General features: G+C 51.9%; 1 protein-coding gene across 1 annotated transcript in view; it reads right to left on the reverse strand.

Annotated features, from left to right (window-relative positions):
* ASTN2 (astrotactin 2) overlaps positions 1-14,921 on the reverse strand; it is a 366,433-nt gene that overhangs the window by 198,454 nt on the left and 153,058 nt on the right. The window contains exons 8-10 of the mRNA XM_080402294.1: positions 11,031-11,115; positions 10,788-10,862; positions 10,201-10,338 (exon numbers count right to left, since the gene is read on the reverse strand). Coding sequence (XP_080258420.1) covers positions 10,201-10,338; positions 10,788-10,862; positions 11,031-11,115 — 298 coding nt within the window. The remainder of the gene's footprint in view (positions 1-10,200; positions 10,339-10,787; positions 10,863-11,030; positions 11,116-14,921) is intronic.

Here is a 14,921-nt window from a genome sequence, read left to right on the forward strand (position 1 = left end):
GCTATCGAGCTTAAAGGTCATGCTTCAAAATAAGGGCAGGCTTTGTGTTAATAAAGGGTTAATGGCAGATTATGGGCTGACAGCATGGGCACATATGAAATAAAAGGGGGGCTGAGGTCAAGAGCCTCATGGTGGGTTAACGCCCTCCGTTCCCACAGGATTTTCAAGGCATGCCCCTAAGGAGATAGTGCAGAATAGTTGCTCCACAGCATTTACTCAGGTAGCGGAGCCCTGATGCACGTCAGGGACCTGTTACACATATCGATCATGTCTGGTTATAAGCAACGTATTCACCCCTTGGACTCTATCAGTTGAGAAGCCCTTTATTAAACCACCCACAACTTTATCATTAATGCTTTATAAACTGCTCGGTTATGGCCCCAACGTGGGTCCAAATCCAGAGGGGACCCACATTTCCGAGCCAACATCTCCAGCTCCAGCCCATCTGTGTTTGATGCATACCGATTAAAGAAAAGAAAAAGAAAAAAAAAAAGAAAAAAACCCCACAAACCAACAGGAAATGTGGACTGAACTGAATAAAGAGACTTCTTACTGCAAAAGCTCAGTGCATATTTACACAGTATCTTGCCTTAATTCTCAGCTTCTTCATTTATGTCATTTTAAGCCCTCCACAGTAGCAGGGAAGTACTAGCTGGTGTTTAATTGTGTGTTGCTGGGTTCAGTGCAGCTCCCAATGAGCTGCTGCTGGGAGAGAGCCCCGCTGCAGGGCAGGGCAGGGATGGACATGGTCAGGCAGTGACAGGGAGACAACCAACAGTAGAGCCACCAGCCAGCCAGGAGGGTGAGCAGCACCAGGGGATGCTACCCCAGCCTGAGCCAGTTACCTTACACATAAGGCAAAGCAACATCGGTCCGCAGGGAGCAACCTTGCTACGGACCTGACCTGGGGCAAACTCTGGCATGCAATGCCCAGACCTCCAATTTGCAGAGGACATGGATACGTTCTCCCCCAAAACCCATCCAGTGGCAGGGACAGCAGACTTCAACATGCCCTAGTGCAGCTGGGGGCTCTTCACGCCCCCCTCATGGCTCCCCTCCAAAGCCTGCTCAATACCAGCCACTTTTGTTTCCTCCAGTGGAGGTGAAACATGCTAGGTGAATTATACATGGTCCTCACCCTCATCCCTCCTTCCCAGCACTGCCTTCCCCGCCTCCACCCCAGCCACCACCAGCATTGCTCAGCCCTGCTGGAGCCTGGCCCCGAGCGCAACGCAGCCTGCAGCACGGCGCAGCAGCGGGTCCCTAACTGCACCCATCTGCGTTATGATAAAAGGCACTTGGTTGCAGCCAATAGCACCTCATTATATCAAAAACACCGCAGGAAATGTCTAGAGCTGAATTGATTATGGCACAGTAATTCTTCAGGCAGTGAAAGCGGGGCAATTCCCAAGGTGGGATTATTTTTTTGCAAGGCTTCACCTAATTTTCTTGATATTTTTTTTCCCCTCTGCTTGCTCACCAGCCCTTCTTCCAAACATCTCCAGCTTTACAACTGCTTTTTTGATTTAGTCCCTCAAAACAACATTCTGCTTAACACACTCCAGTGTATTGCCCAGGAAAGCATCACCACCCACCGCACCTCCAGGCTTTAAACACGTAGCAGCAGGAAAAAGTAGAGAAAGCTTCTGTTTTTTCACTCTGTAGCCAGCAGCCCGATTTGGGGAGACCAGAAAAAGAGCTGGCAGGTACTTACAAACATGTAAAATCAGAAAAGGAGAAACTAAGTAAGCAGCTAATGAACAGATGAAGATGGGCAATGATACAAAACCCGGGCAGAGCAGAGACAAAGGGCAGACAATTCGCAGCTGATGCACAGTGCGGTCCAGCGGCAGTCATGCCGGCTGGCTGCAGCAAAGCATGGAGAAGTTTTCTGAGGCAATGGGCAGTGCCAGACAGGGCACACCGTTCCCTGCTCTGTGCAACATTGACGCTGTCTTTAAACCACATGCTGAGCTTTTTGGTACTTCTGACCTCATTTTGAGCTGCTTTTGTTCCTTTCCTGCAGGTCAGGGGGCCAGGGGGAACCTGCAGAGCATCCATCCATGGAATGAGAAGGACCAGCGTGCCACAAGCAAAGTTACTCTGAGCTGCCTGGGAAGTGCTGCACCAACAGCTCCCTTGGCTGCCCCAAGGCAAGCTGGAGGAACAGAGGGCATTTTGTCCTAATAAATCACCCCAAGAACACGTATGACATCCCAGAGCGGAGCAAATCACTTGGGGGCTGCAGTCACGGCGGTGGGGCACTGTACCGAGTCCACTAGAGCTGATGGAAACATCACCCTGGCCTCGCTGCTCAGGAGCAGGAGCTGAAACTAATTAACTTCATTTGTCTTCGGAGAGCGCGGCCGGTTCAGTGGCCGTGACTGCGGCTGCCCCCTGCCCGGCCCTGGCTGCCCACACTGCCGGGTGCAGCAGCCACGGTGCCCGCTGGTCGCTGCCTGCCCTGGGGTGAAAGCTGAACGGGAGCTTTTCCCCTGGGTTTGTCTGCTTTGCACAGAGCTGCCATCCCTCTCCCCTCTACGGCGAGAACAGTCTTCCTCTGCAGCAACGCATGCATCCCCCACCTTCCCTTCAGTAATTAAAAAACACCCATAAAATTAAACCTAGGGCTCCATCTTCTCCAGGAGTCCTTTCCAAGCCTGCAAGGGACAATGTCTTCTCGTGGTGCCTTTAAAGCAGAAGGGCAAAGCTCCCCTGTCGGTGTCCACCTCTGCGCTTGTCACCCCCACCAGGACGGTTTCTCCTCACGCGCAGGCTGCAGAGCCTGTCTCAGGCCCTGGCACACTCCCCGGGAAGTTTTGCCTCAGCTGGATTTTGTTAGTTTTGCCCTCTGGATGAAGCTGATCCGACGGTAGTTACAGGAACGAGAAAGGAGGGTCAGGCCTGGCTCATATCGGGTAAGTTTTGGGGAACTGAAGGCCCATCAGAACTGCTTGGCAGGTGCTGCCAGCCCTTCCCACTAAGCATTAACCTGTTCCCAACGTCACTGCCCCAGCCAGGACCAGAAGCCCCCAGTTGCATAGCTGGGCTGAAGGGCAGCTGTACATCCAGACGGGACTGGGGCCATTGTCCCACCCTGCCCTGAAGCATCTCAGGACCTTAAGGACAAAGTTGTTGAGGACAGCCCTGGGAGAGAGGGCAGGCACTCAGAGCATCCTTCCCCAGGCACCCAGGAAATCCTGTCCCCCCCTGCCACTGTCACTGTTCTCATTCCTTGCTGTCCCTCTCCTGTCTCTGGTGACCCACGAGTGCCGTTCCCAGCCCCAGCCCACCAGGCAGGCGGCCACACACTCTCAGCTGGCACTGGGTGAAGGTGATGTGGGTCAGCTTGCTCTGAAATGGGAGAGAGCAGAGCTGCCCCCAGATACTCTGCCCTTGCTGGGGCTCAAGGACCCGCACTACAACCCAGCCCCACAGCACCAGCCTGGCACCGCTGTGCCCATCCCCAGCGACCCGACCCTTCCCAAAAGCCTGCAGCTCCCTCCCCGGCACAGGAGGAGGAAGAGGAGGAGGAGAGCAGAGGTTCCCTGTTCCAAGCCTGGCACAGGTCCCCGCCGACCCAGCATCATGCTGTCACACAGCCACCCCTGCATGGGCCAGGGGATGAACTGCCTGGTCCCTCTCCCACCTGCAGACCTTCTAGTCCCCTTCACAGACAGGAGATACACACAAAGGCAAAGGGGATAAAACTCAAACGGTGCAGGGGGGTATGGGGGGGTTGGGGGAGGGTGGATGAAGCGGAAATGTTATTCAGGAAAAACAGTACAGACAGGCTGTACAGAGAGGCCACAGGGCTGCACTTTGAACAGGCAGCTACAAAGCATGCTCTGGGTGTTGTTGAACAGAAAGCAAAGGCAGGGACATAAAACCAAATACCACCATCAAACAGGGACCGCAGAACTCCTTTCACTGAAGAAACCCAAGGTCTGATTTTGCTGCTCTGCATCACCCTTTCTGCTAAGCACGCACATCAGCACAGTGTTTTAGAGACCCTGCCTCCCTCTCCAAACCCTCTGCACTCACTGCTTGTCTCAGCGCTGGCAGGATCCTGCTCCATCACAGACAGATGCTGCTCCAGGCGCTTGGATGGACGGACACACAGCCACAGCAGCACATCTGGCGTAAAGGGCAGCTACGGAGATGGGTGCCAAACCCTACTCTGTGATGGGAAATCCCAGGTACATTAAAGGCAATCATTCAGGGTGTTGAGACAGCATTTGCATATTTGGCGGTTGTTGGGGTTTTTTTTAATTGTCTCAATAAATATATAAACAAAATCTGTTCGCTTGTTGGGTTGTTTTTCCCTCCTGGGCTCTGCGGCACCATGGACGAGAGGAACAACAATTGCTCAGCTGCCAAACTTGTAGCTGTTGCTGGTGCTCCCTGTGATGGATTTGCCTACAAGCCAGGTCCAAATTTACATCCAATATCCCTAAGGGGTTCAATCATTCTCTGTGAAGTTTTACAGCCCAGCACCACGGTCTCAAAAATGCAGTGGGTTTGCACAAAGGACTGAAGCACAGAAAGAGTGAAACTCAGCATTACTGTAGCAGGAACCGTTAAAAGCCCCTGAGGAGGGAGGGCTGAAATGTCCCTTGGATTCTGGGCATGAAAGATCACCTATGGCTGGTGAAGGACCAGGAAGAGACAGGCTGAGGGCAGTGGGGTCCCTGTACCCTCTCACAGGTGCTGGGTGACCTGCCTTTCAGTTGTGACCTACCCTAGATACTCCCTGGGCAATTTCAGATCAGGTTTCCAGGGTTTTTTCCTCCCTGCCCCTATTTCCCCATCACACCACTCCTGTAATTCCTCTCTCATTTTGCTGCTCACACCCTTCAGTGGCTGCTGCAAGGTTACGTCTCCATTTAGTCACCCCGTAGCCAAGTGAGACATACCTGGCTCATATAACATGCTCTCATAAATCAAAAGTAGGAGGCAGGGAACAGGAAAAATCCCGGTAAGCAGCCAGGACAATGCTAAGTTGACAGATGCAGGGCAGGGGCTGGTGGCTGCCTCTCTGTAAAGCATCTGTCCTTTCCCTCCAGAGGAAGAGGCCAAAGGCTGCCTTTATCCTGGCGTTAAGCTCTGCAAGCTGCTTCTCCACCACTTTATGCGAGATGACAGCGTGTTGGGGTGACAAGCCCAGGCCAGAGTGGCAGGGACGTTATCGGTGGGGATGACGGTGTCTCTGTGATGTGCACAGTAATGAATTACCCTCTTTGCAGAAATGAGTAAGTTGTACCTGGTGATGCAATGATCAATTTGCTCCATCATGTGAAGCCGTCTATTCATCACAGGCACCGACTACCAGCTGCTCGCAGCCACTTTATTGGCACCAGTGGAGCTCTGTAGGCAGCTCCTTGGGTCCCCCGCTGAGGAACAGCCCGAAACAGGGGTTTCCCCTCTCCCCCGACCTCCTGGTTGAGGGTCCCTCCAGCACCAAGCATCCAGAAATCACAGCCCACACTGCTCCAGGAGGGCAGGAGAAAGAAAAGGGGGGAAAAAGACTAAGTTCCTATGGCATCTCCTGCACCAAACAGCACGAAGAGCTGGCAAGGTGCCTTCTGCCTGCTTCTGCTCATACCCCAATGGCATGCTGCACACGGGGACTGGCCTAACCCACCTCCTGAGCCTCAGTGATGCTCACCTGCAGCAGCACCCATTTTCCTGCACTCCTGCAGATAAGGCACAAGGCTGAGGCACAGGGCAGATGAGCTCTTGCTGCTGCTGCAACAGCATGGCCATGGCAAAGCTGTTTCCCCATCTCCTGGCCCAGATTCCCTTCGCTTTTCTCATCCACTTCACTTTTCATCCTCCGCTCCTAGGGAGCCTCACACCGCAGGGCTCAGCACTGTCTTGCAAAATCACAATTGCCCAAATCATGGCAAACCCCCTGCAAATCATCACTGCAAACCCCCTGCAAAACACCACGGTTACAAGAGTTTTGACTCTTGTAAGACTGGGGTAGCAGTGGTGTTGCAAGAACATGGCAGGGCTGAGCCAGGGAAAGCCACAGGCAGGGAGCAAAAGCCCAGCTCCCATCCTCAACACAAGACAGGATGCACGCAGGTGCAGAGCTGGGGAGCACCACTCTGTCACCAAGAGAACTGAAAATAAAATAACAAACAAATAAAAATTAAAAAAAAATAAAAATCCAGTTGATTGTACTTTGGCGAAGAATGCAGAGAGCAAAGGCTCACTTGGGAGCAAAACGAAGATGAATCGACAGCAAGTTCAAGAGAATTCATTTTGCTGCTGAACACTTGTCTCTCCATCAGGACATCTCAAAGGCTTGTCAAGCAAAGGCAAGGCTTTTATTTGTTTCTATGGTTGCCATAACGATAGAGCTATATGTCATGTCAGGCACAGCTGAGGCTTGCACCTCTGATTTATAGCCGCTCACCAGAAATTATCAACTTCTCTGCAGAGTGGGTGGAACGGTGAACCAGGACCACCAGGCATTTGCCAGTGCCATGCTCTGCCCCCCAGGTTGTCTCTCCTTTAGTCTCCCACAGCCAGCTGTGCCTCGAGGGATGCTTTTATTATCCCCCACAGGGATGCTCGGTGCCAATGGTGGTGGGACTGCAGGTGCGGGTCCTCCCCATGAGCTGCCAGTGGGGCAGAGCAGCATACGCTGACACAATTATAGCGATTCCCGGTCCCATGGGACAAGCAGTACCTCCTGAAGGGCCAGAGACAGCAAGGTGTCCAGGGAAGGCTAGTAGAAGGATTAAACTCCTAATAGTAATTTGTTTAAAAAAATATGGACTAGTGTGTTTACCACCAGGTTATGGGAGAAGTACAGGTAAGAGGGAAGGATGAGGGCAATGGGGAGAGGGAAACAAAGACAGCTCTTGAAACCAGGTGAGGCAAGGTGGGACCAGGAGGTATTTCTTGTCCTGGCAGGGGAAGCGCAGCTGGGGCAGTCCGCCCAGCCTGCCACCTGGCCTCCAGCCAAAGCCAGAGGCTCCCCAACATGGGGAGAGCCCCACAGCACTGCTGGTCAACCTCATATGAACAAAGACATCACTGTTAGCGTGGCTACCACAATCCCAGACGTGTGACCGATGTGATCATCGTGTGGATGATGAGATGCTGGGGTTGAGGAAGGGATGCTCAATATGGTTACTGATAAATTATACATGTAAGTTTCATTAAGTCTAAGCACCCTCGTGGTTAATTTATGATGCACAGTCCTAAAACCTCCACCGCCAAGTTCTGCACGCAAAGTCCTGTCCCCGCTCAAGCCCTAGCACACATGGGAGCATCCCCAGCGGGACATTTGTATGCAGACCTTTGGCTTCTGTCTGTAGGAAGATTCTGTGATGACTTGCCTGCAGCAGCTGGAGAAGGCTTGTGCCCTTTGTTCCCACCCACCAAAAGCACCACGTACAGCTTGTTGCACTGCTCAGTGGTGAAGCACACAGAGAACGGCATCCCTCTGGAGCAGCAGCGTAGGGGGTCAGCATTTCTCCAGAGAGCTGCTGAAAGGCAGAGCCCCACCTCCCCCCTCCGCAGGCTCAAGCATCTGCTTAAAAACGCAAGGCCATGTTTGAACCTTTAACCCTCTGAGTTGCAAAGACTTCATCACTTGTTTTCTCCAAACCAGGCTTTCTGCAATTTCCCTCCATTAAACTCTTCAAGACAAGCGACCCCGGAGCCAAAAGGTGCCAGACTAATGAAAGGTCTGGAGGAATGCAGCACACTCGTTATTAAAGACACAGAAGAAATACAGGACTGAGCTACCACCACAGCGTTCCAGGACAGCAAACAGGGCACTCTAGGTGCTGAGATGTGGCTGTGTTGCGGCTGATGTAACACAGCCCAGGATCTGCCCCCCTGGCACAGGACGTGACTGGCTTCGAGCTCAGGTGCTGCAGGACCCGCTGCGGAGGCTGCCAGCACGGAGGAACAGCAGTGCTCCTGCGGTCCCACAGCCCAGGGGGCAGGTCCCCCAGTGCAGAGGGATGGCTGCGTTTGAACATCTACACAATGGACAACCCAACACGTGTTCACCTCTGATGGTAGGTCTAACGTTACGGGTCATCATCTGGACATCTGAACCATCAAAACTGCTGCATTACTGCTCCTTTGAGAAGCTACTAACACTTTGCTTTGTCCTTCTGGATTGAGACAAGACATCGCAAGATAAACAGTTCTAAAAGTACTTTTCTCATGTGAAAGCACTCAAGAATCTCAGTGGAGGTTCTTGAAGACAAGGCAACACAATGCCTGTGAGCACCAAACACAGCAATGTCCCTGCTCACCAACTGCAGTGGACCTGAACAGCCCCAGCATCAGCCCCTCCGCACCATCATGCTCCGTTCGGGCAGTATTACCTTGGATTCCACCCACCCCAGGGTGCTTGGGACTCTGAGCTTGCAGCCTGATCCCTGTTTGAGAAGTGTTTAAGTTCTAATGCAGAAATAATAGATCGCTTTTCGGTTTTCACTGTATCTGTGAAACCTTCCATAATTCAACATCAAATATTTATTATTACGTTTATTGAAGTTTTAATAATTTAGTGTCTCCTGTACGTAAGATACAAGCACCATGAACTCGCCTCCCTTATTCTACCTGGGTCACTCCAATATTTATACCTGGAATTCTCAGTTTGGGATCCAATTACGAGGGAAACGGGCAACAGCCCCCGTGCCAGCAAATCCCCTCCTCCTGCCTGGCATTCATCCACCCCGACCGAGACTCTTCCACAAGGATCAGTACCCAGAGGCAATTACTGCACTGGAGCAGAAAGCGAGCTTCCTAGGCTCTACTTTCACTAAGGTACTTTTAACAAAGATGTGAGAAGGTAAGAAATAAAAAATGTTCTCCCGGCATTTTGGCTTGGAAAATGTTAACATAAAAGCAGACGACCCTTCACCTTCTCAAACAAAAAGCAGTAGTCTTCTGCAGACAAGAAAAACAACGTTCCTAAGAGAGCCAAATTGTGATAGATATGTACCATCAGTCTCTTTGCAGGAAAGGGAACAAACACTAATTAGCAACAAAAACACACTTGGAAGTGAGGACCTCTTGGACGCCAGTCCTGGCTTTGCCATAGGTTTTGTACGCACTTGCTCCAACCATAGCCCTGCCAAGGTGATGGGACAGAAGAATGGAAATCCACCACCTTATTGCTCTGGGAAAAGAAAAGATGGAGGGGCTGTGGGACATGAGGATGCTGCTAGTGCCTAGGAAGGTGAGCCACAACACAGACAACAATTTGCAGGTCAGGAAATTATGTCTTGAGTCAACAGCAGAAGGCAGTGAGATGGAAGGGAGGGAGGAAGGGATCACAGAGTCTCCCTGGCACCCAGCAGTCACATGCTTAATCTTAATTTAATGGGGGAGAGAGGAATACACAATAGATACCTTTAGGAATTAAATCCTTGTAGTTTACAGCCAAGCCCTTGTAAATCAGACAAAGGAGGACAATCACCACCACCACCTGCCTCCGAGGCAGAGGCTGCTGCTCCCTTTCCAGTTGGGGCACAGAAGGCGACCGTTTTGCCTGGCTTCTTTTCCAAAGGATCCCCCTTTGCCTACCCTCAGCCCAGTCTCCCAGCAAACAGCCTCTCCTTCCACCAGGACAACTCTCCTGCAACGCCTTCTTAGGTCCCGCTTCTGAACTAGACTAGCGCAAGTCCAACGACATGCGGTTAAAAGGCAAGCTAGCCAAAACAGGGGAGCCAGAGAAATATCTGGACATTTACTGAACTTGAGGAAGGGAAAAAAGAACCTCAAATTGTGTAATAATTGGACAAGCAACGTGGTCTTTCACCAGGCTCTGAGCTTGGCCCTTCATGAGCACCAGAGCCAAGTATCAAGGGCTGGACAGATGTGATACACGTAGGAGTTTCTGAATAATGACAGCACCTCCGTACTGGTAAATGCATCAATCTAAGCCATGCAGTCTAACGTTAGGTTTAAGCCACTTTAAAATTGCTTTTCCACAGGCTCAGACCAATTTACCTGACTGGATTGGCAGACTTCAGAGCTATATACACAGGCCTGGCCTAGACCGATCAGGATCAAAAAGGCCTGGAAAGCTATCACGTCAGATTTCTTATTGGAAGAAAATTAACCAAACATCATCATAGAAATTACTGCATTTTCAATAACAATTTAAAAGCAGTGTAGTCACTCAAGCATGAGGAAAACGAGAAATCTGCTTCCTACCTGACATCTGCTGGATCTTCCGTCACCAGAACATCTGTCTTGCAGCTGGCGAGAGGATTGATGGAAAGCTCCACGGGGGGCACCACGAAGCTCTTACTGACAGGCAGCCACAAGCCTTGACCCAAACTATAGGTTGATCTGGAACAAGGACAAATATATCATATAGGAACAGAGAATCCACAGTGAATGGTGGTCCTCTGTTTCACCAGACCACTTGGAAGTCAGAGCAGCAGTGGATAAGTTAGCTGTTTAGTTGTGCTGAAAACCAGATGAGAGAGGAGTAAGTAGAGGTGTGACAGGGAGGAACATGGGGATGGTCAAGCTTTTCTTTTTAGTCCACGGGAATTTTCTGTGCACACTGTCCTCATTTTGCTGAGCTGTGTCCAGCCAAGGGGACAAAAGGGAAACCCCTCCCTGTCTGCAGAATATGGACAAATCTTTCACGTCTGTCAAAGGCAAACGACAGTCGTGTCCCCCAGCCAGCACAACAAGACAGAGCCAGGACTGACCAAGAGGTAGCATCTGCTGGGATGTCCTCACCGGCTCTTCCCTCCCGAATGTCCAAGTTGAAGACTCCTTTGGCTCACCTGAGTATCTTCTCCGGTGCCTGCTCTCCTGTGACCAAGTCATATCCCCGCTCAAGCGTTGTGTATGGCCACGGCCTGGAGGCAGAGAGGGAAAGAGCAGCTGTGGCACATCGCTCGGCAGGGAAAGCGGCACAGCCCAGTCCCGGGTCTTTGGTGCCATGATGACCGGTGGGGAGCAGAGCTGGGCTCCTCACCAGCGTGGGAGCCAGGACAGAGCAAACATATCATTGTATCACCACTCACCCTTCGCTGTGTCCCCAGTCGCTGCGCACGCACAAGTGGCGATGGACGGGGTCCGGGGCATAGCCTTCATGGCAGCTGCACTCTCCTGAAAGAGAAGAGGGGAAGATGAGACCTCTCTGCCCCAGAGGCATGTCAGCACCTGTGGCATCACCCTCCTCCCCTGCTGCCCATCTGTGCTTGTTCACAGCCATTCCTGGTCCCTGCCAAGGACCTGGAGCACTTTGGACTCTTCTGAAACCTCCAGGAGATGTGGAGGAAGAGATGAGATGATGTGGAAAGCTGCAAGAAACCTGCAAGTCTTCTGGAGGGGGTTACATGACATAGCACCCACAGTAGCCAGGGATGGAATTTCATGCTGCAAAAGGTCTGTCCTTAACCTGTGTTCCTGTGCAGCCCTGCAGCTCTCCAGGCTCAGCAAACCTCTACTCAATGGCCTCCAAGAATGCCTCACATTCCCCAAAGAGACTGCCCACATGGATCCAGCCCCTGCCCTGGTCCTGCTGAGTCCTGCCTACACCCCTGGCAGAGGGGCTGCTCTGGGGCCAGTGGTTCCCTCAGCAGGGACCATGACCTCACTTGAGAAGAGCAGCATCTACTCCCATGCACTTCCTGAGTGGGGGGACACCCCAAACCCACCTTGGCCACATCCCCTTCCCACCTGTGCTCCTGCCACCTTGCATGGGGATGGGATAGCAGAGCCTCCTGCAGCCCAGACTCCCACAGGAGGATGCAGAAACCCCCTCTCTCCACCCTCCACAGGCAGCACCCCTGTCGTGTCCCTGTCCCGCAGCACAGGGACTCCGAGCCCTGCTCCCCTCCCTGCTCCCCAGGTGCTGCTTCACCCTGTTACAGCTCTTTGACAGCAGGAGAAAATATTTCTTGCACCAGAAACCCAACCGTGCTTGGCCCAAATTGATTCCATGTTTGGTAGAAATACATAACCCAGAGCAAGAAACGGCAAAATCAAAAGATTAATTGGATTTGCACGTGGTGTTACAAGCTGCTGCCAGTGGTTTTCCCCCTCCTCCCCCCACCGTGCCTGCCGGTGCAGCAGGCTGAGCTCTAAACACCAGCAGAGGTGGGGACCTGGGGAGGGTGCCTGGGGGGGAGGGACCCCCAGCACGGCAGTAATGCAGACTGGCAGGTACCTGCGTGCTCATTGGGATCCTAAGCAAGTTCTTAAAATGCCTCGCAGGGATTACAGTAAAGAGCTTTATTGTCAGGAGGGAGCGAGACGAGGGTTCAGCTGCTGGGATTTTTGAGGAAGAGCTGCCTGGAAAGGGGGAGGCGGCAAAAAAAGAAAAGAAGGGGAGAAAAGAGACAGCTAATGATGTGCTAAAATGCAACAGCACCTTCATGAAATATTCACTGCCTTAAACACGTCTAATATTAAAGATTAAATGTCCTGGGATTTGTCCTAGCGACTTCGAAGCACTGATTTATGATCTGTCAAAAGCTGCTAACCTCATGATTCATAACGGGAGCGGCAGGAGCATTGCTTCTCCAACGGGAAAGAGTTGGGACAGAGATGGCAGTGCTAGCCCCTGCTCCGGCTCAGCCGTGCCTGCAGGCTGGGGCAGTCTCCTCTCAAGAAAACGTGGGTCCTAATGGCTCCATCAGTGATTTTAAAAAAAGAAAAGTTATTTTTTCCTTGGGTGCTTAGCACGCAAGTTTCCCCAGACATGCCGCAGATCATTAATTCCTGGCACTTATTACATAACAAATATATGCTCTGCAAATGAGAGACATCTCAAAGTGCTTGCAAAGCAGAGCTGGAAGTCTTGGGGAACCTGCTCCTGCTCAGCTCCTGCCACAGAAATTACAGCAAGTAGGGAAAAGCCACCTACAGAGGTCGGCATCAAACGGCCCAAACACCTCCCTCCTTATCAGCGGCTGGAGGTGCCGGGGCAGCGAACCCTTTTCCCACAGCGCAGGAGATTTTATTTTGTCCGCCAGTTTGTTTACTGCTGCCTTAGTTTGGCGTCGGAAGGAGAAACTCTATCAACCTGCAGAAATATTGATTTTATCGACTCCAATCCTGGAGTTTCAACAGCTACAGCCGGTGCTCGAGGCTTTATTGGGAGGTTTATTGGGAGGTTTATTTCAGCAAGCGAGAGGGCAAACGGTGGCACTAGCTGCGGAGGAGATCCAGGGTGGCAGAGAGGTGGGACACCGCATAAAGCCACTCAGGGCACAGAGACCATGGGTACCTGCCCCTCACCAGGAGCACTCAGGACCAGCTTTCCACAGATTTTCCAGGGAGGTCTGCAGCCTTTTGGCAGAGTTTTAGCAATTGGATAGGAAGGTTCCCAGCATGGGATCAGCTGAGCGTTGCAGCCTGCTGGAGGAGCAGGGACTCCATCTTTCTGGGACAGATGCTTTAGGATCTATTTCTGTATCTAGAACCACAAACAGGCAATTAGTGGGGTTTCCAAAAAGCCTCAGCAGAACCCGCTTTTGCTCCCTCTTCATCAGCATCCACCCTCCTTCTTTGGCCCTCTGAGCTACTCGGATATTTTGTCTGTTCCCATCCTCCCTGGGTGTGATGCTGAGCCAAGGGAGGCTGCTGAGCAAGCCAGGCTAATCCCCACAGACTGAGAAACACCCGATAAAGACCCCGGAGTGGCAGGACCAGCAGCTCCCGTACCCCTAACTCCTCTTTAGGGTAAGTGCCTTTTCTAAAAAGCAGATTTCGACAGGTTACTAAAATAAACCAAACCACCAAAAGCCAAAACAACAGTGCCTTTGTTCAGAGCTACTAAATCCCATCTATTTCTGAGACAGGCACAGTTACCTGCCCAGCATTGCTTGGGCTAAGTTAGGATTCAACCTGAGCTTAAAGCCAGAGTCAACCAAAATAACCAGGTTTGACAAATAACCACGCCTGAAGCTGGATGCAGTTTCCCTAAGTCCTGCACATGCCTCCGCACAGCATTCGGCTGCTGCTGGAGGACAAATGAATCAGGATCTACAAACTGCCGTGACAAGCATCCTATTTCCACAGCCACCAACCCGCACCCTGCCTGCCCGTGGTAAAAACACAGGCATGTGTGGTCCTGCCTCTTCCTTTGGATTCATATATAACCCACAAACTGGGTCGGATAATCCATGGCAAATTTTGAGCTGCTACAGCAAAAGGAAGGATTGCTGCTCGCTCAGTTTCAACGAGAGCAGGTCCTGGTGCTCAGCTCTGGAGGTCCCATGTTATACTTACAGTGTGTTATTAAACAAAATACTGGGAGGGGAGGAAACACCTCTGCCAACACAGAGAGAAGATGCATAAACCAGCAAATGCAATGCTGTAGCTCTAGCAATAAGCTCAGAAAATATATTATTCATGTGATACATGCAGCTACATGGAAGGACAAGGGGAGAGCTGAGGCTGTGGGAATGCAGCAGCACCCACAGCACTGCTCTCCATCCTCCCTTGCTCCCCTCTCCCCACTTACACAAAAGCTCATCACAGACTGTGCTGCCATGACTAATGACAGGTGACACAGTCTCCGTGGCAGTTTCTGTTTGGGGAGAGCAAGCCCTTGTCTGTAGCAGCAGGACATATCCCCAAACAAAACAGGCATGTCTCACCTGCAGCCTCCCTCCTGCTGTGCCTTCATCCCCACGGAGGCTGGTGGAAGAGACCCCTGGCAGCTCAGCCCGATGTGCCATGCAGAGCCATGCGCAGCGAGGCAACGGGCTGCTGTGCTGCCAGAAGCAGGGAGCCCAGCCCGCGGCACCTGGAGACACAGCGACGCACCTCCAGCCTGCTTTGTCCCCACGACACTGCAGGCATTGCTCTTGCCCTCAGCTGGGCAGGTGAGAGGGATCTGGAGCCTCACCTGGAGGAACGGGGCAAACTAAGGACACATCGACCTAGTTTCCACATGCAGATAT

Source organism: Falco punctatus (assembly GCF_963210335.1).
Source record: "Falco punctatus genome assembly, chromosome: 9".
NCBI lineage: Eukaryota > Metazoa > Chordata > Aves > Falconiformes > Falconidae > Falco > Falco punctatus.